Source organism: Stegodyphus dumicola, chromosome 1, assembly GCF_044657685.1.
Source record: "Stegodyphus dumicola isolate Sdum_Otavi_A_Nest chromosome 1, ASM4465768v1".
Lineage (NCBI taxonomy): Eukaryota > Metazoa > Arthropoda > Arachnida > Araneae > Eresidae > Stegodyphus > Stegodyphus dumicola.
The window spans coordinates 134,245,896-134,270,780 of NC_140768.1; the positions used below are offsets into that span (position 1 = coordinate 134,245,896).

The 24,885-nt window shown below is 33.1% G+C and overlaps 1 protein-coding gene across 5 annotated transcripts in view; it reads right to left on the minus strand.

Annotated features, from left to right (window-relative positions):
• The window catches only part of LOC118202130 (spectrin beta chain-like), a 291,298-nt gene that overhangs the window by 12,628 nt on the left and 253,785 nt on the right, over positions 1-24,885 (minus strand). For 4 of the 5 annotated variants that reach the window (XM_085820903.1, XM_085820900.1, XM_085820917.1 and 1 more), the window contains 6 exons: positions 23,880-23,981; positions 15,740-15,831; positions 15,507-15,577; positions 8,751-8,844; positions 8,326-8,401; positions 3,815-3,918 (listed from right to left, as the gene is read on the minus strand). In XM_085820903.1, the coding sequence (XP_085677029.1) occupies positions 3,815-3,918; positions 8,326-8,401; positions 8,751-8,844; positions 15,507-15,577; positions 15,740-15,831; positions 23,880-23,981 (539 nt within the window). The remainder of the gene's footprint in view (positions 1-3,814; positions 3,919-8,325; positions 8,402-8,750; positions 8,845-15,506; positions 15,578-15,739; positions 15,832-23,879; positions 23,982-24,885) is intronic. The other variant, XM_085820914.1, reaches the window with a different exon arrangement.

Here is a 24,885-nt window from a genome sequence, read left to right on the forward strand (position 1 = left end):
AAGAGCAGAGGTCGTAGAAACAACAGGCATGTGGCCATGCTGTTAGGTTCGCTAGGCCGTTTTACGGTGCTTGTAGAAGGGACCAAAGCACCAACCTACTATTAGCCCCTAACAGCAAAAGGAAGTACGCAAAATCAAAGACAGTGAAAAACAGAGCGAGGGGCTGAAGCTCCTTCACGCTCTGAGTTGAACTTGAGAACTCTCACGTGGCACAGGCCAAGTCAGAGCATAAGAGACAGGGAACCTTCACATATGAAGTCCACCTCCCGAATGGTCCCAGATAGTTGGAAACTTCTCTAATGAAGGAGTAGCCATTACTAGCAACTACAATGACTGATTTTTTTTTCATTGAAAGGATGGATAATGGCTGTAAAGTTTGTGTGAGATCTGGGATGGCCACATACCTTATTAATACAAGTTTTGTTAGCTTGTTTTTAGCTTTAAATGTAAATTCTTTAGTGAACTAAATGTGACATCATCACATAATTTATAAATATTAATTATTATTTTCATCTTTATACATAATGGTTATCTTCTTTTATGTATAAACATGTTTGGTACCTTCATTATTTTTCCATTTTTGTTGATTTCACCATCGTGTGCTTATCTTTTAGGATCCAGTGTGTATATGTGCACATGCGCTTATGTACCGGGTGGCCATAATTAAACTGACAGTGCTCACAGTGTTCTGTAGTGCGAGAACGACGCCACATTTTGTAGGAAGATTAAACAAGGCGGAGGACGAAGGATTCCGCGAAAAAACAAAGTAGTTCCAAAAGTCACCGCTAGGGGAATATTTGGCGCTGTGTAATAGAAAATAGAGTGTTAACAAATGCAAATTAATACGGAATAAAATTATCTTTTATTATGCACATTTTCTGATTTAGTTCAAGTGCAATCTGGCAACACTTTTAAAAAAAGCGTAAAATCTACATAAACACCGATAAAATCTCGTGATCTGCAATATCACATATGCTGAGCAGAAGAAGAAGTTCTTTATTCAAATTTTACGTTACATCTATTCGCACAGTGCCAGCTGCTTGGGTTTTAAAAGGCAATGTGTTACGTTTCAAATCAATCGGATTGAAAGTTTATCAGGCATGAAAGTGCAAGTTAGCAAAAAAAGCTGAACAACGCGCTAACACGAAATTACACAAAAATTAACTGCGCACGTGCGACCTCAAAAAAAACTCATTTTAATAAAATATCAACCTTTTAACATAAAAAGTATTAAACATAATATATACATATAATTAAACTAAAATAATACTTGTACTTACTATTTTGCTATTAATTTTATCTTCCACTTGTAAAAAAAAAAAAAAAAAAAAAAAAAAAAATCAATAAATCACCAAGAGATTGTAATGAATTAACCTTCTTTAAGATGCTCTTTATGTAACTTAATTTAACAGTTGATACATGAATACTGTACACAACATTACAACACACTAATATACATATTTATGTTATATATTACTGCCCATTTTCAGGCAATGACGAGTTTTAGAGATAATACATATATATATAACTGTTACTATAGCTTTCAATTATCTTCACTTTTAGTTCAAAAAAACAGTACTTTATATAACACCAGAAAAAGTAGTCATGTGAGATAATATAGTTACAAAATAACATATAGTTAAAGGAGGAATACAAAAAAATAACTATTTTGTCTCTCTCACTCGATCCTGATTAAAAATTTTTAGGGAAAAGGCTTTTTCTTTTTTTTTCTTTTTTTAGGGAAAAAACTTTTGCATCCAACTTTTCTAATTTCCGTTTGCGAGCTAGTCTCAATTTCTTTTCAGCAGCTTTTATGCAATCCATTGATACTTCTTTATTTTCTGCAATGTTTAATTGCTTTTTTTTTAGATTCTCGCTCCTCCTTTTCTATCTCTAGCTCTTCTTTGTACAGTTTATGAGCATTCCTTAAATTTTTACATAGAGTTTTGTGTACTGGAGAATGCAAGTGCTTATCTCTATGTCTGACAGATGGTGCCAGCACCGATCGCTGAAATTATTGAAGTCAGATCTCGTTTGACGGTTGCTTGCTCTTCTTTGATTCAATATTTCTATGCATCTAGTTTCGCCTTTCCACATAAGCCCCACCCTACTTCACCTTGATGTGAAACAACGTATTTCGCGATCTCGGCTCAGGCAAACTCGAAAAGTTCGCAACAAGGGGTGTCCATGTTTGATTGCTAACCCAGTGTAATATTATACGATGGCATGATATAAAGTTTTTTTACAAAGAAAAGAGGAAGAGAGAGAGCATGTCCTCCATTTACCCCCCCCCTCCAACACACATTTACCGGTCACGATTTCTCAACGGTTCTGCGTTGATCTCAGAAACAGCCCGGGTGACGTGCAAAAAAGCAGAATTCCGCGAAAATGCGGAAAACTTTCATGCCTGGTTTATGTGCAATGTCTCCTTTAGTCGAGCGTGCATTACTAGTCAAATTCTTTTACCTCAACCAGTGCAACGTGTCAGCCGCTCTTCGTGCTTTTAGAACGCACAAAAAAATGCATAAAGGTAACAGTCCTGTGTCAGTTAATGGGCTAAAAGCAGTGGTTGTGATGTTTGAGAAAACAGGTTCTCTGAAGGTTCAGTCAGGCAGAGGACGAAAAACCTGTACCACAGGATACAATTGAAGCAGTTGCCACGGCGATTGTCGACAGAGAACCAGACAATATTGCTGCCACCTCTAGCGCTCGTGGAGTAGCTCGGAATATGGATATGCCTTACAGTACGGTATGGAAAATCTTACGAAAGATTATCAACTTCTATTCGTACAAGATCAGCCATGTACAGGAGTTACTGTACCCTGACCATGATAAGCGATTGACTTTTGCTCTCACCTTTCTTGCCAGAATGGAGGTGGATGATGCTTGGCCGTGGAAAATCTTATGGGGAGACGAGACCCACTTTTACCTGAATGGAACTGTGAATAACCAGAACTGCCGAATTTGGGATGACAAACCACCACATGCAGTCACAGCAATTCCCTTACATTCACCAAAGGTAACTGTTTGGTGCGGGTTCACAGCTGAATTTATCGTAGGTCCATTCTTCTATGAGAACATTACGCCAACAGGACCAGAAACCTGTACTGTTACCGGAGAGAAATATCGCCACATGTTGAACTGTCATTCCGGCACTTCAGCAAAGACAATGCCTGGGAGAAATCATTTTCATGCAAGATGGAGCCCCTCCACACATTGCTGTACGGATGCAACAGATGCTACGACAGAAATTCACAACAGAAAGAGTCATTAGCCACTACTTTCCAACTGCATGGCCACCTCGGTCGCCTGATCTTACCCTATGCGACTTCTGGCTATGGAGTTACCTTAAGTCCAAGATCTATCAAGGATTGGTCCAGGACCTGGCTACATTGAAGGATAACATATCACGGACTGTACAGGAGATTCCTGCAGACATGTTACTTTCTGCTGTTGTGCATACTGTGCACAGAATGCAATATGTGGTCCACAACAACAGCAGCCACATTGAACCTCATTTGAATGCAAAATAAAAGGTAATTTATGTATTGATTTGCATTTGTTAACACTCTATTTTCTATTACACAGTGCCAATTATTCCCCTAGCAGTGACTTTTGGAACTAATTTGTTTTTTCGCTGAATCCTTCGTCCCCCGTCTTCTTTAATCTTCCTACAAAATGTGGCGTCATTCTCGCAAATAGGTCGCACTACAGAACACTGTGAGTACTGTCAGTTTAATTATGGCCACCCGGTATATATATGTATGTATGTGTGTGTAATTGAAGTTTAGTAAGAAATTTCCTGTATACTTACTTAAGCCTAAATACATGTCGTCTTTTTGTATAATCTGTGGCAACTTCAACAGAGCTTCTTCTAAGATCTAGTGGTTGTTCTCCATGATAATAATTGTCTGGGTCCTGTTCATGTTAAATAATGATAATTTATCAAAGGGAATTAAAAGTATAGATAAAATATTAAATCTGTAAATATGCACATGGTATGAATAGATACAAAATACTTAGAAAATAGAGAAATAAGAGGACTATATACAAAGATATAAATACTTTGTTATAATTTTTAAATCCTGAAATTTAACAACTTAAAACATTAATTTTATTTGTATATAATCAGGAATATTTATTTTGGCAACAAAAAAATGAAAAAATAATAATATACAGTAAGACTTCTGATTATCTAGGCCTCATCTAAAAAAAGTTTAAGTTTGTGTATTGCAAACCAACACAGAAATTATTATCGTAAAAGACAGAAGTAAAGAAAGTTATTTATTTAAAAAAAAGACCACTCGGAATAATAATAATAGTTAATAATACTAGTGATAACAGATGATGTTATAATATTTGAGAGTTAACTGGTAATGCAGAATATATAAACTGTTAATTCGTTTGTAATAAGTAAACTGCTCAGTCATAAAAAAATACATAAAATGTATATAAGGCATTAACGTGCCAAGTGGAATAACCCCCTTTAATTGGTTAATTTTATGAATTTTTTCACTTGGTATGTATATATATATATATGTAATGAAACTGTGTTTGGATGACACGACATGAATGATTTGATCCAGAATGTGGCACAAACTTGCATTAAAATCTTCGGTGAAGCAGGACTTTTCCTATGATTCACTGTGATCATAGAATAACAAACCCATGTAGATTTCTTCATAATTAGAACTGGCCGAAGAATGTAATGGGTTGGGTTATTCAATTATGGCAAAGCACATGAGGGCTATCTGCCTAAAGGGAGGGATGCCTTTGTGGAGGACTTTCTAAGGGAAACTGGCTCGTATACATGTTACACATGGGGAAAACCATGAAAACACCCATGCAGCCAGCCCGTTCGCAAGATTCGAGCCGAACTACCAGTGTTCAGCGACTTTACCACTCGGCCGCTGGTGGGCTCGAAGAATGTAATGACAGAACACTTTTGGAGGCACTACAAAAATTTTACTTTTCAATGCACATTTTGAGAAAAATTGAGGACTTTTATGCTTGTAATTTATTTATTATTACTATTCCATATATTATTGTCTTATAGTTTAAAATTTAGTTATATGTTTATTTATAAACCATCGTAAAATTGTATGACTCAAAAACTTTATAATTATATGAGAAAGATCATGATTTATGATAGGACATAGTTAAAGCCTGTAAGCTATGTCCTCGATGTTTCTTCATGTCTTTCCTCATACTTCTTCCTTCACTAATCTACTAATGCTTTGCTCACCTGGCCTCTCGTTTTTGAGGGGGGGGGGGATGTAAAATATAAAAAATACGATGGCTTTACTCTACGCGAACAAGCAACCTTCAATTAACTGTCTACAATTTCAGGATCTTCCCCCTAGACCAGTATTTTTGAGAACATTCGAACCTATTACATAACCGCTTCTATAAATAATGAAGTAGCGTCATTTTGCATCAGATTGTTTCTCTCCTCCTGCGCTACAACACTTCGCTGCTGCTTAACCCATCTTTCCTTTGTTAGAATAGTTATGACACAAAAAGCAAAATTTAATCATACTAAAAGATTTGATCGAGAATGCGGAACAAACTTGCATTAAAATCTTCGGTGAAACAGGACTTTTCCCATGATTCACTGTGAGCATAGAATAACAAACCCATGCAGATTTCTTCATAATTAGGACTGGCCAAAGAATGTAATGACAGAACACTTTTGGAAGCACTGAAATAAAAACACTGAGATGTAGATGCATAGATACTTGATGCTTAGAGCGTCCTTCCATTTTGAAGAATAAGCAGTAGAGCTGGATTAAATTCCTTTTTTATTTAAATACTCATTTTGTGGTGACAATTCACTTGGCACTCTACTCGTACCTATTAAAGAACATTTACAATTTTGATATTATTGCCATAGAAGTGAATATAGCAGCACTCCAAGAGGAAAGCACAAGCAAAAGTAATGCATCAGTTCATAGAAAGAAGGGAGGGAGTCAGTTTTTAGTTATGGTTTACATTTTGGTGATTGTTCAAGAAGCATCTGCATTAAGGGTTACGTTATTAATGATTATGTGCATGATTAATTTGAATTACGCAGTTTAGACTTAAGCGCTATTTTTAGGGCATATATATAAAGTTTCCAAATGAAATAAAAAATAAAAGAGGTTATAGTGAATTAAATTTAGAAGTTTTCTTTCATATTTTTTATCTTACATATATATATTAGTTAATAATTTAAGATATTTTGTTTTTCATGCCTTTTTTAATAATGTTCATGTTAATGAATGGAAGTTTATGAAAAAAGAGACTAAAGTTATATGAGTTTAACCAATACATGCTGTTTAAGTAGTTTTTCATAAGCAGATTCAAAAGGTCACACATAGAGGGTTAATGCTAATAATAATAGTATTGTATGTTGACTCTTATTGAAATATCAGAGTAATTTAAATAATAATATAAAAAAATAGTTGGGGCACCACCTAAATAATGGGTAACTTGCAGACTGTATTGTCTTAAGTGCTTTCACCTACCTCTGAGTTGCTGCTCTTACAAATTTATAAAATTTATGCCACCTAATGCAAATTAATATGCCTTTGATTATTTAACTGTCAATTATTCTTTGGTGTGATCAGTGATATTATTTCAAGTAATTTTGCTTCATACATTATTTTTTATTTACTTTCAAGTAATTTTGCTTCTTAATCTCTTGGAAGGACTAGATTTTGTTTTTCTCCTCCTCCCTTTTTTGGTAAGAAAAAAAAAGTCGATTAATTTTTTGCAAGTTGAACTGAATGATACTGTGCAAATTCTCTGGTAAATTGTGTCCTTTCATGCCACTTCTAACTTTTTATTATTACTTTGTATTAATTATGGTACTTGTTATTCTTCTTGTATTTTTTAATTGCCATTTTTCATTAACCTGACATCATCCTCAGTATTACCCTATCAATTAAGAGTCTATTTGCTTTTAATAAAATGCTTATAACACTTGGAAAATGTACCTAAAAATACTGTGTTTGATTACATGATACCCTCTTAGGAACTCGATAAATATTGAAGAAATAAGCATGTTTTATTTATTGAATGTTAACAGAAAATATCATTAAGAATATAACTGAAAATGGATTCAATACTTCTAAAGCAGTTTTCTAATTTTGTGTATGCTGTTTTCTTGAAATAATTATGCAGTTATAATAATAGGTTAACTCATTTCAAGCACACATAATAATAGTCAGAAACCCAACATTTTATAAATAAAATTATTCACTTTAAGGCTTTACAAAAGTTTATCCAATAGTGAAACTGAAAAATGTGTTATTACTCTCCTTACGTTATCTAAAGCAATCTTGCATGCATTAGGTGTGCCTTCAAATTTTTTCAAAAGAAAGGAGATCTAGGAACATATAAATCGTGAAAGTTGCCAAAAATTCCACAAATTTATTCCAGCAGAATTTGAAGAAGCAAATTGCTCTTTATATAGTTACATAATCAGATATTGCTGTTTGTTTACTTAGATAATCAACAGATACAAGCCATTGATATAGCACATGAAAAACTTACAGAAATATGAGTTTAAGTCATGAGATTTGACAAATGAATTCATTAAAATTATTGCCAATCATTCTGGTTGCAAAAAAATCCTTAATAGCATTTTCAGCAAAAAATTGCCACTATCTTTGTGAACTTAATGCCACATATATTCGTTTAAATATGAATCTAAGTTGTGTCATTGGTTTCGAGATGTCTTGAGCCATTTTACCAAGTGCCACATTCTTTCAGTGTTTCAAGAATGAGCCCTAATATAAGAGATTCCACAACTTTAAAAATATTACCCTGCTTCCTCTTCTTTAGAAATTTCATACTAAATTAATATTTTTTTCAAAAGGCAAAAGAAAAATTAGAACTAGCAATTAATTAGTATGCTCCTTTACAAAATCTAAACTGGCTCATTAAGTGAAGTAAAACTAAAGCGAAGATCTTATAAATGTGTTGTGACATTATGCTTGTCCATTACTGACACTAAATTGTACTGTTTGGCACCTATTTTTTATTTGCCAAAAATGGTGGATGAAAAAATACATAAGTACCATGATTTGTTATGAGAAAGCCACTATGGGCTTTTAGTTTTCTAATTTAGTTGTGTATTTCTAATTGATCAAAATCATGAAGTAAAATTTATAATTCTGAATAATTTATTAATGTACATTTCAGTCAAGTGGAAATAATTAAAGTTTTTAAATTCAAAGGCATGCAAAGATAATTGTACTATTTTTAGCAGTTAAATTCATAGGTAGTTATTTAATAAAAATACTAAGAATATTAAAAAATATATAAATAAATCTGTTTTACCTGTTTACGATGCTTTTGATCTTTATATGTATATAATGTATGAGCTTTAACATACAGATATACTTTCTCCCAAGACCTATGAAAAAAATTAAACTAAAAAATCAATATTCACTACTGCATACATTGCAGCATTTACTACATGCTACAAATCAAGCACCAATGAACCAGTTTCTTTATTAAATGTTAAAAAAAAACCATACAGAATTTTTATTGATTTTATAATAAAGAAATTCATTCACATTCATAGAATAATGCTACAGTATTAAAATTTTACATATAATGATACAAGTTTTATTTAATATAAAATTTAGTCATATCTATGAAAAATATAAGTGCTGTATAGGATTAAAAGTAAAAACTAACTACAGATTATTTTTCCATGTATTAATGGTTAATATATTACACAAAATTACGCTGCCTATTACCTGTTGGTAGCTTTCCTGGCAGTAGATTCCCAGTCATGTTTCCTTATCACAGAACCTTCAAATGGTTCCTGAATGCCTGTTGGTCTCAATAAGGCTAACAAAATAAAATTAAAAATGTTAATTTCTAAGCAGCTTTAAGAAGGATTTCATCATTATAATGCTATACAAAGGAGAGTGCCACCCAGCTGGTGTAGTGGTTAGCGTAGCTTACTGGCATGCCAAAGAACCGGAGTTTGAATCCTGGAGAAGGCATGGATGTTTGTAAATGTATAGTGTTGGTGTGGCACGGCTGCACTCTAATTATGCTGCGAGCAGAAAGTCCTCTCATGTGGTTTGGTGTAAGGTGAGAGACCCTCAGACCCGTTCTCCTGCCCGAGTGCTCTCCATCAAAATTGGGGGCGGAACTGAGCTAAATCGCACTGTCACCTGAATGGTGCTCAAGGCTGTTTGTTGCCAATGGCAGGCGTATTCTAGCGCTCCTTGCCACGAGGAATTTTGTGGGCTTGAGCTAACTACATCAGACAAGTGAGCATAAGTAACGACAACAACAACAAAGACTAAAAAAATAAAGCACTTTAAGATTCATTTTTGGATTTGCAGGATGACACATCTGCAGACCAGTTTTACTGGATCAACTGTTACATTGAAAGAAGCATGGGCTATTGTGTGTTGTCATTATCAGTTGAAAAGGAATGAATGTAATCTGCTTCTCATGAACCAAATAGAAAACTCCAACTGAAATTTATAAATAAGTGATAGTGATTGCCTGGAACATGTCAAGATCAGCAGATGATATATTCTTCATTTCAGCTGAAAAAATTCAATCAGTTCTATGCCCAGAAAACAAATTTTCATCAAAAACGTTCTTGAAACTATGCCATCATGGAAGAAACATCTAAAGCATCTCATTCAGATCTTGGGTTAAAAGATAAGTTATGACACGCAAAAATCACAGAGAAAAATATGTATTACACAGAAATCCCCTCTGGTATTAAAATAATGAACATATATATTTTTTATGTCAGATTTAGTCTGTGAAATAAATTCAGCCTTCTATATTTATTTATCATGGCTTTAAATAATAAATGCCAAATGAAACTTTGAGACAATATAATACTAAAATATGCAATTACATATAACTTTCAGATGTGTCTGTAATAAGCATGTAGCTTAGTAGCTTGTACTCTGAAAAATGCTATTCATAAATGAAGTTTTTTGTGCCAATTTAGCAAACTAATACTGATGTAGCTAGAAATAAGATGAAGACGTTATGTTTCATTTGTTTTAAAGCATAACTGGGTCACTTATTAATCTTATTAATCTTAAATACACTTATGTAATTATAAGAATGAAGACTGCTGCAAGAAAATTTCAGTCTAAAAGATAGCAAAATTTTCTCTTTAAGTCTGATTTATTGAAAAATCATAAAAATTCTTCGTTTTAAAATGTTGAATGATATCCCCCCTTTTACAACCTTATTTATTAATTTAAACATATTACCCAACTTTGTTTCGCATAAATATTTACTTATTACAACTGCTGAAGTATAAACATTTTAAAAAAATAACATTTCTTTTAAGAAATTCAGTATTTATTTAATTTACTAGCGGAAATACCCGATGCCAATTTAGTTAGATTGAGAGTAATGCATCTAACAACACAGAGAACGATACTGCTGTAATCCTTCTCTAATAATGCTGCAAGAAATACGATTCATAGTCATACTTTTTTCAGTCTGATGTGATATGTAACCACATAAAAAATTTTGATACAAAAATAAGCTAATTTTCTCTCATTGTATCAGCAACAATGGTATGCAGTTTTCAATGATTTTCATCTTTTTAAGGGGTCATACTTCCCTTAAAACATCGAAATTTTTGATTTTTTGGAAAAAATATATGTTATAGCCTGATTCTTTCTGCGCAGTTTGAAAAAAAAAAAAAAAAAAAACAAGCAAAAATTCGTACAATTTCATGAGTTATGAAGGAAAATGTACCAGCTGAACTAATGTAAACAAGGTTTAAAGGTCCAAGCGAAAAGCGTCAGCAGTTTCTACTCTAAGTGTTATGTGGCAAGCCTAATGATTTATTTTTTAATGATCTATTTATGGAATAGCAATGTTATTTCTCAACTCTTCGGTCGTTTGTTTACATTCTTAACCATTCTTGCGTTTTATTTTTATTGCTCTTTTTTCCTTTCATTTCATTATATTTTAGTAGTGTTTCATATCACTCCACTTGTTATTTCCGTCACTTATGATCATTCAGTTGTGATTTTGGAACAGTTTGCGGGTGAATTTAAATATAATTGTAAGTTTTTAAAGCATTTTATTATCTTACTGTGCACTGCTCCGTAAAATGGCTGATAATGCTTATAAAGTGCTTCTGGAAAGCGTTCAAAAAAGCACCGATTTCATGGAAACCAGTTCACCAGAACTGGTAAATCGACAGTTTCAAATGAAATAAATAATGGATTTTCTATTTCTTCCCCATACCAAGCTGTTATTTGTGAAACTACAGCTGCACATAGTTTCCCTGGAAATTCAGATGAACTAAATACAAGTGCTTCTTGTAAAAAGTTAAATGTAACAGACATTGATTTTTCAAATGAAAGCAATCGATTTGATGGCAACATGATTGTCGATAAAAATATTCTGTGTTCTTTTTTAGAAGAAAACACTGTGTGTAAGGTATGCCATGGTAAATTAAAATTTACTCCGAAAAGATCTGCAGGTCTGTGTTCCAGAATGATCTTGACATGTCAAGGATGCAAAAATGTTGTGATGACAAGCAACACTAAACTTGTTGGGGAGAAAAGGAACATTGGAGAAATTAATGGTCGTATTATTTATGCAATGCATTGTATTGGTCATGGTCTTGAACCATTGAAAACATTTTGTGGAATAATGGATTTAGATCCTCCTGTGATGCAAAAAAACTTATGACAGAATCTGTAACTTAATCAATAATGCAACAAAAATGACTGCAATTGAAAGCATGAAAAATGCAGCAGCAGAAGAAATATCACTCAGTAATTCTACAGACATAAATGTAAGTGGTGATGGCACCTGGAAAACAAGAGGCCATACATCTCAGATTGGTGTATATACGGTTATTGGTGCTGAGAGTGGAAAAGTTATCGACGTAGAGGTTTTATCCGTAGCATGTAAAGGATGCGAATTGTGGAAGGGTCCTCGATCTGGTGAAGCCTTTGATGAGTGGCAGAAAACCCATTCTCAGACTTGCAGGAGAAATCATTTCGGTTCATCTGCCAAAATGGAAGCTGACGGAATGGTTAAAAGTTTTCAGAGGTCTCAAAGTGCAAGGGGTGTGAGATACATCAATTATATAGGTGATGGTGATTCAAAAACATTTCTTTCCATAACAGAAAGCAAACCATATGAAGGTGTGACTGTGTCAAAACTAGAGTGTGTAGGGCACATGTAGAAGAGGATGGGCACTCGCTTACGTAAACTGAAAGCTGATTATAAGGGACGAAAGCTTTCAGATGGCAAAAGTCTATCTGGAAAAGGTCGACTTACAGATAGTGCAATCAGCCAACTGTCATTGTATTATGGAAATGCAATTCGCCAACATGGTAAGGGTATAACCCCTTAATCAAATGGTCGTAAAAGCTCAAGTTCCATCCAATATTTTACCTATATTCAATTTTAGTCTATAAGGATTTTAAGGTTTACAAACATTTATTTTATTTTAAAACTTTACAACCCCTCTTACTTTCCACTTCTGGCCAGAATAAAGGTGGTTAGTTTTAGTATGCAAATTGTTAAATATTTGAGTTGTGGCTTTTAGCCAAGAAGGAGTTAGAGAGAGAGACAGACTTCTTGCTACCTTGTCTCACATGTGCTTTTCAGTCAGTTGCTGACTGCCTTTAAGGCCAGAAATTTAGTCCTCTTAATACTGAAGACGTATTGTAGTTTTCCCACATTCTGTGTACTACATCCATAAAAGTTAAACGGCCAATCTTCGTGTATTGCATACTAAAACTAATCACCTTTATTCTGGCCAGAAGTGGAAAGTAAGAGGGGACTGTAAAGTTTTAAAATAAAATAAACGTTAGTAAACCTTAAAATCCTTATAGACTAAAATTGAATATAGGTAAAATATTGGATGGAACTTGAGCTTTTACGACCTTTTGATTAAAAAGTTATTAAGTTTTCAATGATTTTCATCTTTGTATATAATTTATATCTTATAAGTCGATTAAATGTGGGAAAAAATTTATCATAATTGATCAGAAATCAATAATGTGAACAAACACACGAACATTCTTCTTTATATGTATAGATTTTTTAAAACTTACAAATTTTTTATTAACAAACTCTATGAAAGCGAGCAGTAGCAACACTTTTAGAAAATAAAGCATTTTTATTTCCAATGCGCGAGACTTTTGCCATTCGAGAAAATGTGTGTGTGTGTGATTATGGCAAAGCCTCGAGGGCTATCTGCCTAAGGGGAGGGATGCCTTCATGAAGGACTTTCTAAGGGAAACTGGCTCGTATACACGTTACACACGTGGAAAACCACAAAAACGCCCATGCAGCCAGCCCGTTTGCGGGATTCGAACCTTGGACCAAACTACCAGTGTTCAGCGACTTTATCGATCGGCTGTTAGTGGGCCCCATTCGGGAAAATAAGTACGAAAATTAGCTCTTTCAGAGTTTTTAATTAATATTTCGACTGATTGAAGTTGTACAAAGATGGGAATGGTCGAAATGGCTTCCCACGAATTTTTGTAATCGGGAATAATGTATTTAATTTTTGGCAATGCTATTTTTATTTCATCGTAAAACTGCAAAAAATTTAAAAGATTTAAAAATAAATGACAGTAACAAAATAAATTATCCTAGCTCGATCAGACTAATGTACTCAGCAAAATATTCCACAAAAATGCAAAATTTTAGATTGTTTTTGGCACAGCTTAAATATATAAAGAATTCTCCACCCCCAAAATATTCTTTAACTAATGTAATCAAATAAATTTATATGGTATTCATTGACTAAGGAGCAGCATGTATTTTTCATCTTATATTAATAAAAAAATGATAATAACTTAATATTCTTTTGTATCTTTTATACAATGGGATCATAATATTCTTTATAAATTGGAATAAGAAAAATTTGCTTAATTTCATAAAATAATTGTCTTTATTGTCAGATTTTTTCAGAAGATAGATTCATTGGTTAATACACTGATGATCAAGTCTACTCAAATTTTCAGGAAATCAAGACTCTCAAAATGAATAAAATGCTATCAGAACAGAGACAATGCTATATGAGTGATCTAGAAACAGCTGAATAACCAAGGGAGGAAATTTCCCCAAGTATTAAAATGGGGGAATTATGCTGAAAGGTGTGCAGAAAAGAAGCTTTCAAAGGAAGGGGGGAATCCTGAGTATCTGAATAATTTCTGTGACATTAAATCCCTTTCCCTTCCCATAAGCTCTAAAGTTTACAATACCAGACAAAATATATACATTGATTGAAGAAAGAAAACTTATTCTGTGAAAATGCATAAAAAACTTCATCAATATTAAATAAATTTAAAACTAAATTTTGCCTGTTTTAAATGACTTTCCAAGTACACTTCTATGCAAGACCACCATCTCTGAAAATGACCATTATCTCTGAGAACACACACAAACACTGGTACTGAATTTTACCTCCAAGACAAATTTTCTCACAGGAAAGTAAAGTCATCCAGAACTGTGGTTGATAATCTAAGAGAAGATATACTATGTTATAAATTTGAAAAACTCCTTTCAACCAGAAGAAAGTTGAGTTGATTGCTTTAAACAATACATTTGCTTTACTTGCCAGTATAAATTATATCTTTTTTATTAAATTATAATTAAAGAACATAAAAATAAAATGCCTATTTGTAACTTCAGCTGACAATTAAAGATATTCCTTATTGTGAGGTAAAGATACAATTAAAGATAATTCTTTACTGTATAGTAGAAAACATTATTTCATACCAACTGAAGGGTAAACAAATCAGAAATGGCTAGTTCTTTCATTTGTGCACAATTTCCAGAAACAAAGAAGATTTTTTACCAAGACATTTTTAAATGCTCATTTAGTGTTAATAAAAACCCTTAAAAACAGAAGTAAAATTTAAAAACTATACTTCTTTATTGCAGTAAATCTAAAAAAATTAACAGAAAGGAAATCAAATAATTGGTGGAATCTTTCAGATTTCTCTCAAGGTGCAAACGTTAAAATTCCACGATTGCAAGAAGTCAGTGCTTTTATAGAAATATAGCAGAATATGCTTAAAATGTTTGTATCAAATCTTAAGGTGATACACAGTAACAAGCATTTTGGTTTAACAAGCATCCTATCTGAAATTTAATAAAATTTCCGTGAAAATCTTTATGTGCTGACTTTGGAGATTACATGACTCTTATTTCCAGATATGAAGAAATCAATAGTTACAGGTTCCAGGCAGTAAGGTACAAGTTCTAAATATATTTACCTGGTAATATATACATGTTATTAAAATATTTCAAAAAGCTCCTTTCATGTTTTCAAATATGTTCCTTCTAATTTTTTTTAAATAAGGAAAAGGTAATAAATGAATTATTGAAGATAATAAATATTTGCACCAAAAATTTTTACATCAAAAGGTGAGATGTTAAAATATAAATTCTTCGTCTACTACATCATTTTTTAATAAAACAAAAATAAATAAATTGTAAATTTCTTTAGTAAATGACTAGGAAAGAAAACACACCTTCGGCTTTTTTGGAAGGGTTTTCTCTCTCTGGTGATGGTGGTTCATCACTAATAGTCTCAGTTTCAGTACTGCAGAAGAAAAGAATACATATTTAATGATATTAACTTGAAGTATGACTATCATCTTCATACATTTTTAACCCTTTTTTCATATAAGGGTTTAAAATTCTACACTTTTCTAAAACTGAATATATCTAAAAATTTAAAGCAAAAGTCCCCTTGTTAACTCACGTAGAAATTTCTAACTCTTTGGAAAGCTTTTCTGCAGCAAGCCGATCTTCTTCTTCTTGCATTTCTTTCTTCTTTGCAAGTTCCTGTTCATACTATTTGAGGCAACAGAAAATATAAGTTATTAAAGGAGAATAAATATTAAACAGATTCTTTTAATTATTAAAACAATAAAAAAAGACAAAAGTATTTATGTAAGAAATATCACAAAAGTGTCTAATGGCAGGAAGGAAATGCAAGTTTGGCCTGAAATATGTATATTTTTCATTAATTTTTTGCTAATTACAGCAGTATGAAAATTAATCTGAACACATTAAATTAAATTACAATTTTAATGAAACATACTTTTAAAAGCTTAAAAGGAACCTAATATGAAATATGTCCTCCTTTGTCTGTGGTACTTTACTCCACATATTCTGACCTTAATATCACAAATCTTTCTTACCTTTCTTTCATTGGATCCTCAGGGAACAAACTCTGATGCTAATGGAAATTAAGAAATTGTGGTACAACTCTGATATACGCCCTAATTTCACCAAATGTGGTGATATGTGTTCTGCGCTGATTTTTGGCGCGATTGCGTGTTCTATGGCAACCCTGTTGGCTCGAACAATCTGGTTGAAGATGGGAAAGATAAAATGGTAGACGTTGTTGAATTGAAGTTCGGCAAAAGGAAATATCATTGTGGCCATCATGTTGAGGGGTAGTGGGTATTTGAAGGTGTGGAAAGAGGGTCTGGGAGATTATTTTTAATGGCTGTGCATGATAGAAGTAGGGATTTGTGATTTTATTTATTTGTGAACCATAGTATGAATTTTCTGGAGTGTGTCTGGCTGTCATGTAAGTACGATAGTGATTACGTGGCGGCATGTTAAAGGTGGTATGAAATTAGTATTTCTGCTGCTTGAAAAAGCATTAATTCATGGTAAGTGCATTTTATTTTATTCTTGTTCTTATTTTGTAGAATGTTATGTTCATTGGTTATTTAGTATGAATTTCTGTCGTTATTGTTGCTTTTGAAACAGAACGCTGTGTACATGGTATTATTTGAAATTTATTGTTATTATGTTATTTATGAAAGCGAGGTGTGTGTAGATCGTACATTCATTCCTTGCCTAAATTGTGCAATTCATAGATGTTTTTTGAAGTTTAAACAGGATGCTGTGTACATGTTATTCTTTGAAATTTATCGTTGTTAATTTATTAAAGCGAGGTGTGCATAGTTCGTAGATTTGTTCATTGCCTAAAACTGTGCAATTCGTAGATGTTTTTTTAAGTTTAAGATGTTTTTTTTTTAAGATTCTTAGATGTTTTTTAAAGTTTTTTAAGTACACTATTTTTAATGGGCATTTTAAACAGGATGTTGTGTACGTGGTATTCTTTGAAATTTATTGTTATGTTAATTTATTAAAGCGAGGTGTGCATAGTTCATAGATTTGTTCCTTGCCTAAATTGTGCAATTCGTAGATTTTTTTAAAGTTTAAACAGGATGCTGTGTACATGGATTCTTGTCAAATATTTTTTGTTAGAAACTTTACGTTTTTGCTATCTAAATTTTTTGTTTTTGTTTCGGATTTTTAGCTTAAATCGTGTGTTCAAAGCGTAGTTTTTGCATGTGCACAAACCGCGTTTTTGGGACATTTTAGGCTTAAAGTTCGAAATGTAGACAAAAAATTTAGGTAGTAATATGGCAGTGGCGAGAAATTTGGCGCCTTGAGGGCGCATATCAGAGTAGTTCCATGAAATTATGTATAGATATATATTTATCTTTTATTTTATGTATAGATATATATTTATCTTTTATTTTATTTCTTATATTTATGAAGCTTTTCCTTCATGATTGATCAGATATTTTTGATTAAGATGATGTCAAATGAGTTTTTTGGCCATTTAAAGACATATGTTTGATGTTTCTGATAAACACATGTAACTTTCTTGAATTTGTGACATGTTGAAACATCTTCTACAGAATCCTGCTATCAATCCATAAGTATGTCAGAGTAAGAATAACACTCTTTTCAACAAATTCAACATAACTTTCTGGATTCCTTATTCCAGTGATGGGTACAAGGATCTATGATAGATAGAAAACTTATACAGTGATGGGTATAAGGATCCATGCACCATAGAGGGAAAACCAACACTATTTTTAATGGGCATTTTAAAATCTGGTCAATGTGCTTTAAGACAATTTCTCTCTATGATATCTTTATGTATCATGAACACCAGATGAAGATAAAGATATTTTACTAATACTTTAATTTTTAAACTGAACATTTTGCACAAATCAAATGATTTTTCTTCAACTAGGTTATCAAAAGTTAATTTTCCTGATATTTAGTAGCTTTAACAGTCAAGGATGCATACATATCAGTTTAAGAAGTAGCCATTTCTTTTTGTAGATAAGAACTGTTAAATTGTTAAGCTAAAAGTTTTCATTTCCCCCCCCCCCCTCTTTTCTGGATTTTCCTCATCAAAACAGTATCATCTTGATCAGTATTTTTACACTAAACATCTAAATATTTTCCAATTCTTATTAGATCAAGGGTGCAAGTATTTCAAGAAAGTTTGAGAGTGTTGTCAATAGTCCAAAGTTTACTTCACTTATCTTGAGTAAATTTCTCCGAGTCATAGAAAAGCATGTTGACTTAACATTACAAAATTACTCCTTTCCTTTTCTCTAATCCATTACAAAAATTGAAACATATACATGCTATCAATAAAGATAATCATTAGAACAAAAAAAGTAATAAAACCAATTGGCAGAAATGAAATATAACAATTAAAAACTGCAACTATGAAATGGCCCAGATTGAAAGGAAATTTATGAATGTAAACTGTTGCCATTCACAGGAAATGAAATAATTTTTAAATGACCTTTCGTTCAAATTAATTCAGACACTACTGCAGGCATTTACACAGAATTACCTGAACCCGTCAGTCTTCTAAATATGTCATTACTGAGAACATTGACTATAATACATTTCAGTGAACAACCAATATTGCACTAACAAAAAACGTCAGAAAGAATACTTGAACAATCAATCCTTATACAGCACTGTACCTTTTGTATTGATCTGACAATCATGTTTCATTAGCTACACTACTGGCCATTAAAATTGCAACACTATGAAGGAAAGCAGATGAAAAAAAGATATTTGTTGCATGAAATTGTTGAAAGATGGCATGAAAACAAAATGATTAAATTTGTGAGCATTTTGGAGGTTTGCAGGGGTGTGAAATTAGTAGAAACAGCTGCCACCTCTGGCAACTAAAACGGCCCTTATCCCATTAGGTATGGAGTTAAACTGGGCTTGGATGACAGAAATTGGCAACTCATTCCATGGTGCTTCTAGTCTATGCCCCACTTCATTAACCGGATTAGCTAGAGAGGAGTGGCAGGCCAGTCACTCTGCAAGCCATGACCAGATGTTTTTAATGGGTGACAGATCTAGAGACCGCTCAGGACAGAGCAGCAATCGAATACCCTGTATATAGAGAAAGGTCAGGATATGACGTGCAACATATGGTCTTGTATTATCTTGTTGGAATATAGCGTTTAGCAGGCCTCGAAGATAGGGCACAACCACTGGACGTAAAATGTCAGAAATGTACCCGTCTGCGTTCAAATTACCAGTGATCTGAACTAGAGATGTTCATATCGTGTACCCAATGGCTGCTCAAACCATCACACCAGGTGCAGAGCCTCTATGCCAATATCAAATGCAAGCAGGCGACGTGCGGTCTACTCGGACACTCAAGACACGTATACGGCCATCAGAACCAGCATGTGGAACCGAGACTCATTTGAAAAGGAATCATTCTGCCTATCCCATACCCAGCTTTGTCATCTGGCTCACCAGAGTCGCCATCTCTCTTTATGCTGCATTGTCAAGGGAAGCCGAAGTAATGGTCACCCTAGTAATAGTCCACACTGCTGCAAACGTCAACGGACCTTACGAGCTGATACAGAGCATGCCACGAACATGCCCATTTCCTCACTAATGGGGCCCACCAGCGGCCGAGCGGTAAAGTCGCTGAACACTGGTAGTTCGGTCTGTGGTTCGAATCCCGCGAACGCTGGCTGCATGGGCATTTTCATGGTTTTCCCCATGTGTAACGTGTATATGAGCCAGTTTCTCTTAGAAAGTTCTCCACGAAGGCATCCCTATCCTTAGGCAGATAGCCCTCGAGGCTTTGCCATAATCACACTCACTCACTCCTCATTAATGGTCCGTGATGTGGTTGTACAGTTTTGCAGGGCTGACCTCACAATACGTCTGTCCTTTCTGGCGTTATTGATGGGAGGGTGTTGTGATCCTGTAAACCATTCTGTATGATTCTCAGCAATCCATTGATTCCTTATTCGCATGACAATGGTTGAATGTTGACCAGTGCGAACGGCGATATCACGGAACGATAATCTACACTTTCGACAGGCAACGATCCTGCCTCTATCGAATTTCAAAACTTGCTGGTAAGCATTTTCTCTTCTTATTCAAGGCATAACATGATATTCTGAGCAAACTCCAACCTTACAAAGCACTTTCCGAATGAGAAATCCACTACACAACTTTTCTTTTATGCAGTGCGTCAGGTGACATTTCTCCCTCCTGCATCGTCTAAATGCGTTGAAATACTAATCATTTGCATATCCCAACTTCTTCTTCCTTTCATGTGATTTTGACATTCGTCAGATCATTCCTTCCTGGTGTTGCAATTTTAATGGCCAGCAGTGTATTATATTATCTTTAAATAAATATACATATTTAAGCCCTATTTTCAAACAGAAGATCCAATCTTCTTGTTTTTAATCATTTATTAATATGATTTTCTTCATTCTAATCCCATAATAATTCTTAAAAAAATAGAGGTTTTGTGAAAATAAAGGCTAAAGACAAGGTAAGCCTTACATAGCAGATTTTTCTAAATTTTCAATTCAAACAGGAATACTTTAGCTGTTAATAAATTAAAGATAACTGTTAAAATAATATTTTCTAGATGTAATTTTAGTGTCTTCTTCTTATTTTCTATTTTTATTTTTCAGAATTAAAAGCCTTTCTTTTATTAGTAATAATGAAAATAAAAAGCATTTTTACATTTTAGAATTAATGCAGTCACAGAAGCAAAGAAACGCATTATTATCATATCACTTTAATATTAATAATGACTGATTAATCCTACTAAGTGTAAAATACATAATAACAAATACAAATTGGAAGAAGAAAATAATTTTAATTGTTAAAGTTTAATGATTTTGAGAAAATAAATTGTCTTTTCAAATATGAAATCAAGTGCTCTACATTTGAACTAATTTCTTTGGAAAAATATGTTATCAGATATCAGTTACATTAAAACTAATATTCAAAATCAGGATTCTGTGTTTTTATACCTTAGCTATTTGCATTATGAACATTTTCCAATAAAAACAAGATATTATACTCATGCATATTTATGAATAAGTTGTCACTTGTTACAAAAACAAGCATAAATCTCTATAAAATTATCATTGCATGCTCTTGTACTATGACAATGAGTTAATGGAAGAGCTCCAAATAATATGTGAATGTGTAAAATGCATAAATTAATAATGTAAATAAAATAAATTCAGAATTAACCAGTGCAAAATATGTTAATAAAAAGTAACACAATACCTTTATTAGGAGATTATTTCAAGTAATACTAGTGTAGATTAAATCATATAAAGACATAAATTAAGTACTGTAATTTCTGGAAGAAACACGACGGCGTTTACGTGTTTAAAACTTAAATTTTCAGCGGGTGCGGCATTTCTACCCATGCGGCGTTTAGGTGCACTGAAAATAAAATATTTCCTATGATGGTCATTGTACATAGTTTGGATGGTCTTGTCATTGTGCATAGACTGGTGCTGTTCCCACACAAAAGACCACTCAGTTGCTTTTTGTGAAAGTTATTTTGTTTACATTCTTTCCCTTGAACGGACCTACATGCCTTATTCACCCTAAACGAGATCTCAGAACAATAACATTCTTCCCCCTTTCAAATCAACATTCTCATCAGTTTAAATAGCCTCTCTCCTCTGCCATTCGATGAATCTTCCACAACCCATCCTCTCCCCACCCCTGCCTTTTCTGCAATTTTTTTCAAAGGCGGACATGACTCCATCTGCCTCGCAATAACGAACTCTGATGTATTTCCCCTTCAGCATGAATGGATTTTTCTTGGCATTCTGCCAGATACAGATCCTATCAGTTTGGGTACAAGTACTTGTTGGATAGTTTTTAAGTAAGAAGGGAGCGGAAAATTTTTGAAAATGTCTTTAAATGGCACAGAAGCTATACTGCTGGTTTTAAGCTTAATGTAATTTCATGTGCTGAACAAATTGGAAATCGAGCAGCAGCTCGAGAGTTTGAAGGTGACGACAGATGTATTCGACGTTGGAGAACTGAAAAAGAACTTCTTAAAAATATGCCACAACAGAAACGAGCTAAAAGAAGTGGTACTGTAAGGTGGCCAAATCTAGAGGACGACCTTGCAAACTGGATAAAGAAGCAACAAGGAAAGGAAATGGCAATTTCGACTGTAAAAATTCGCTTACAAGCAAAATTTATAGCAAAACGAATGAACATAAATGATTTCAAAAGAGGTGTAGCAGATTTATGAAAAGAAAAATATTTCTGTGCGTACTAGAACAATAGTCGGGCAATGATTACCAATGGACTGGCAGGATAAAAAGTCATCTTTTTCTAAAATATGTGACAGCTATTATTGACAAAAAAAAAATAACTTCTTCGGTAACAGATAATAAATATGGATGAAACGCTGTTAGCTTTCGACTCTCCTGCAAACAGAACTGTTGATGAAACTGGTGCAAAAACTGTATCTGTGTTTATGACGGGGCATGAAAAAATGTCATTTACATGTGTGTTAGCTTGTGCCGCAAACGGTGACAAGCTAAAGCCGATGATTATTTTTGAACAAAAGACTATTCCGAAGGGAGATTTTCCTAATGACGTAATTATTTGTGCAAACGAGAACGGCTAGATGTGCGAAACAATCATGCATGAGTGGCTACAAAAAGTTTGGCAGTGTCGTATGGGATCTTTTTTCCAACCGAAAGGGTTATTGATAATGGATTCCATGCGTGCTCATTTCTTTGAGTCAGTAAAAACCAGATGTCAAAAATTGTCTATGACCGAAGCAATAATTCCTGGTGGTTTGACAAAAATCTTACAACCGTTAGATTTGTCAGGTAATAAATCCTTCAAAGCTGAAGTCCGAAAGCGGTGGGAGTGTTGGATGAGTGAAGGATTGCATACGTAAACCAAAAGCGGTAAAATGCGTAGAGCATCTTATGAAGAAATTGCAAAGTGGGCAGGAAGTGCATGGAAATCGGTAGAAACATTGTCAATAATAGCAGGGTTCAAAGAAGCTGAAATTATATGCTTAGATAAAAGAGACTGTAAACCAAGAGGATGAATGCGACGATCTGGAAGACTTAGATCAGGCTTTACTAAATCTTTTTAATTCAGATAGTGAAGAATCAGATTTTGATGGCTTCATATGATGTATAGTTTGCTGTAATTCGTAAGTAAAATTTCCTTTTCTCATTCAAATTTAATATTTCATTGTTGCAACATTTTTTATAATATAGTCTGAGTATTACAAATATGGACTTCTTTAGTGGGTAAATATAAGTATATACGTGAAGGTAAATATAATTTCCACATTTCTTACCTTTATTTTTGAGTTATGGTTTCATTTCATGCATTTTTCTTAACTGGTATGTCATATATCAAGACTTAGGTTCAGTTTTTGCATCTATACGGCCCACGACAATGTTACGCGCAATTTAATCTATTGCGGCGTTTACGCTGATGCAGCGTTTCTGTGTAATTTTAATTTTTTTCCCGCCATTTTTCTCCAGTGCGGCGTTTAGGCTGATGTGGCCTTTCTTCCGGAAATTATGGTATTAAAACAGAAATAGAACATTGAAAAATTTACATAATATTAGATTAAATTAACACTACAAAAAGAATACAAATACTGCTATTTTATTTTTGTTTGTAATATTAATGCAGTAATCCATGCGATCAAAAACACTTGCATAACAAATGTAAATAGCATGCTGCATTACAAAAACTTCTAAAGAAGCATATACCAAGCCATAGTAGCCAGAATGACGACGCATATGGTCATCCAACTCATAATAAGCTTGCTGATCAGCTGCTTTCATACGCTTCTCTTGTTCTTTCAATTCAAGCTTTAAATAAGTTGGTGAGCATTAATACTACAATTGAAAGCCCTCAGTAAAGTTTTACATGTAATAAATATTCAATGATTTTGGAAAAAAAAAACAAAAAATCCTGTAATTACTACTAGGAAATTTATAACTAAGAAATTACTCAGTCATCTTTTTACAACCTAGTCATTTTATTAATTATAATTACATTACAGTCAGAAATAATACAGTATCATTACTAAATCCATACCATTAATGCTATAAAATTGTTAGCAAAGAGGCCAATAGTCATATTGTAAAAATAAGTGAACTTATTCATATTTTAATCTATATAAGTGTTGAAAAGCAACACTCATTTCAAACTATATTTTTTAATATAGTTTAAATCAATTTAATAATTTTTTAATATAGTTCAAATAAATTTTAATTTGTACATGAGTGTATTACTATATAAAGTAAGTTGTTCTATTGCAAAAACATTAATCTAAGATAAATTAATGTTTTTGCAATAGAACAACTTACTTTATATAGTAATACACTCATGTACAAAATTACTTTTACATGCATAAAATCACATATTTCTCAGAAAATGTGAAATATTATTTTATGAATTTATGTTGGAATGATACACAACATCATAACACAGGCAAAAAAAAAAAAAAAAAAAAAAAAAATATGAGTATTGCATACGATATAAAACTGCAGCATGAAAAATAATCATAGTAATAAATAATGTGTTACAAGGAGAGTTCAGGGGGTGGGACTTTTAAAGAGTCATGAATTTAAAATGGAATGTAATTTCCCCTGACTTGTACACATACACTGGTGTGCAAAAATTAAGGACAAGACGTTTTTTTCAATATAACTTTGTACAAAAGCTTTCCGAATCAACACATTTAATACCGTAAGATCCCCAATACGTAAG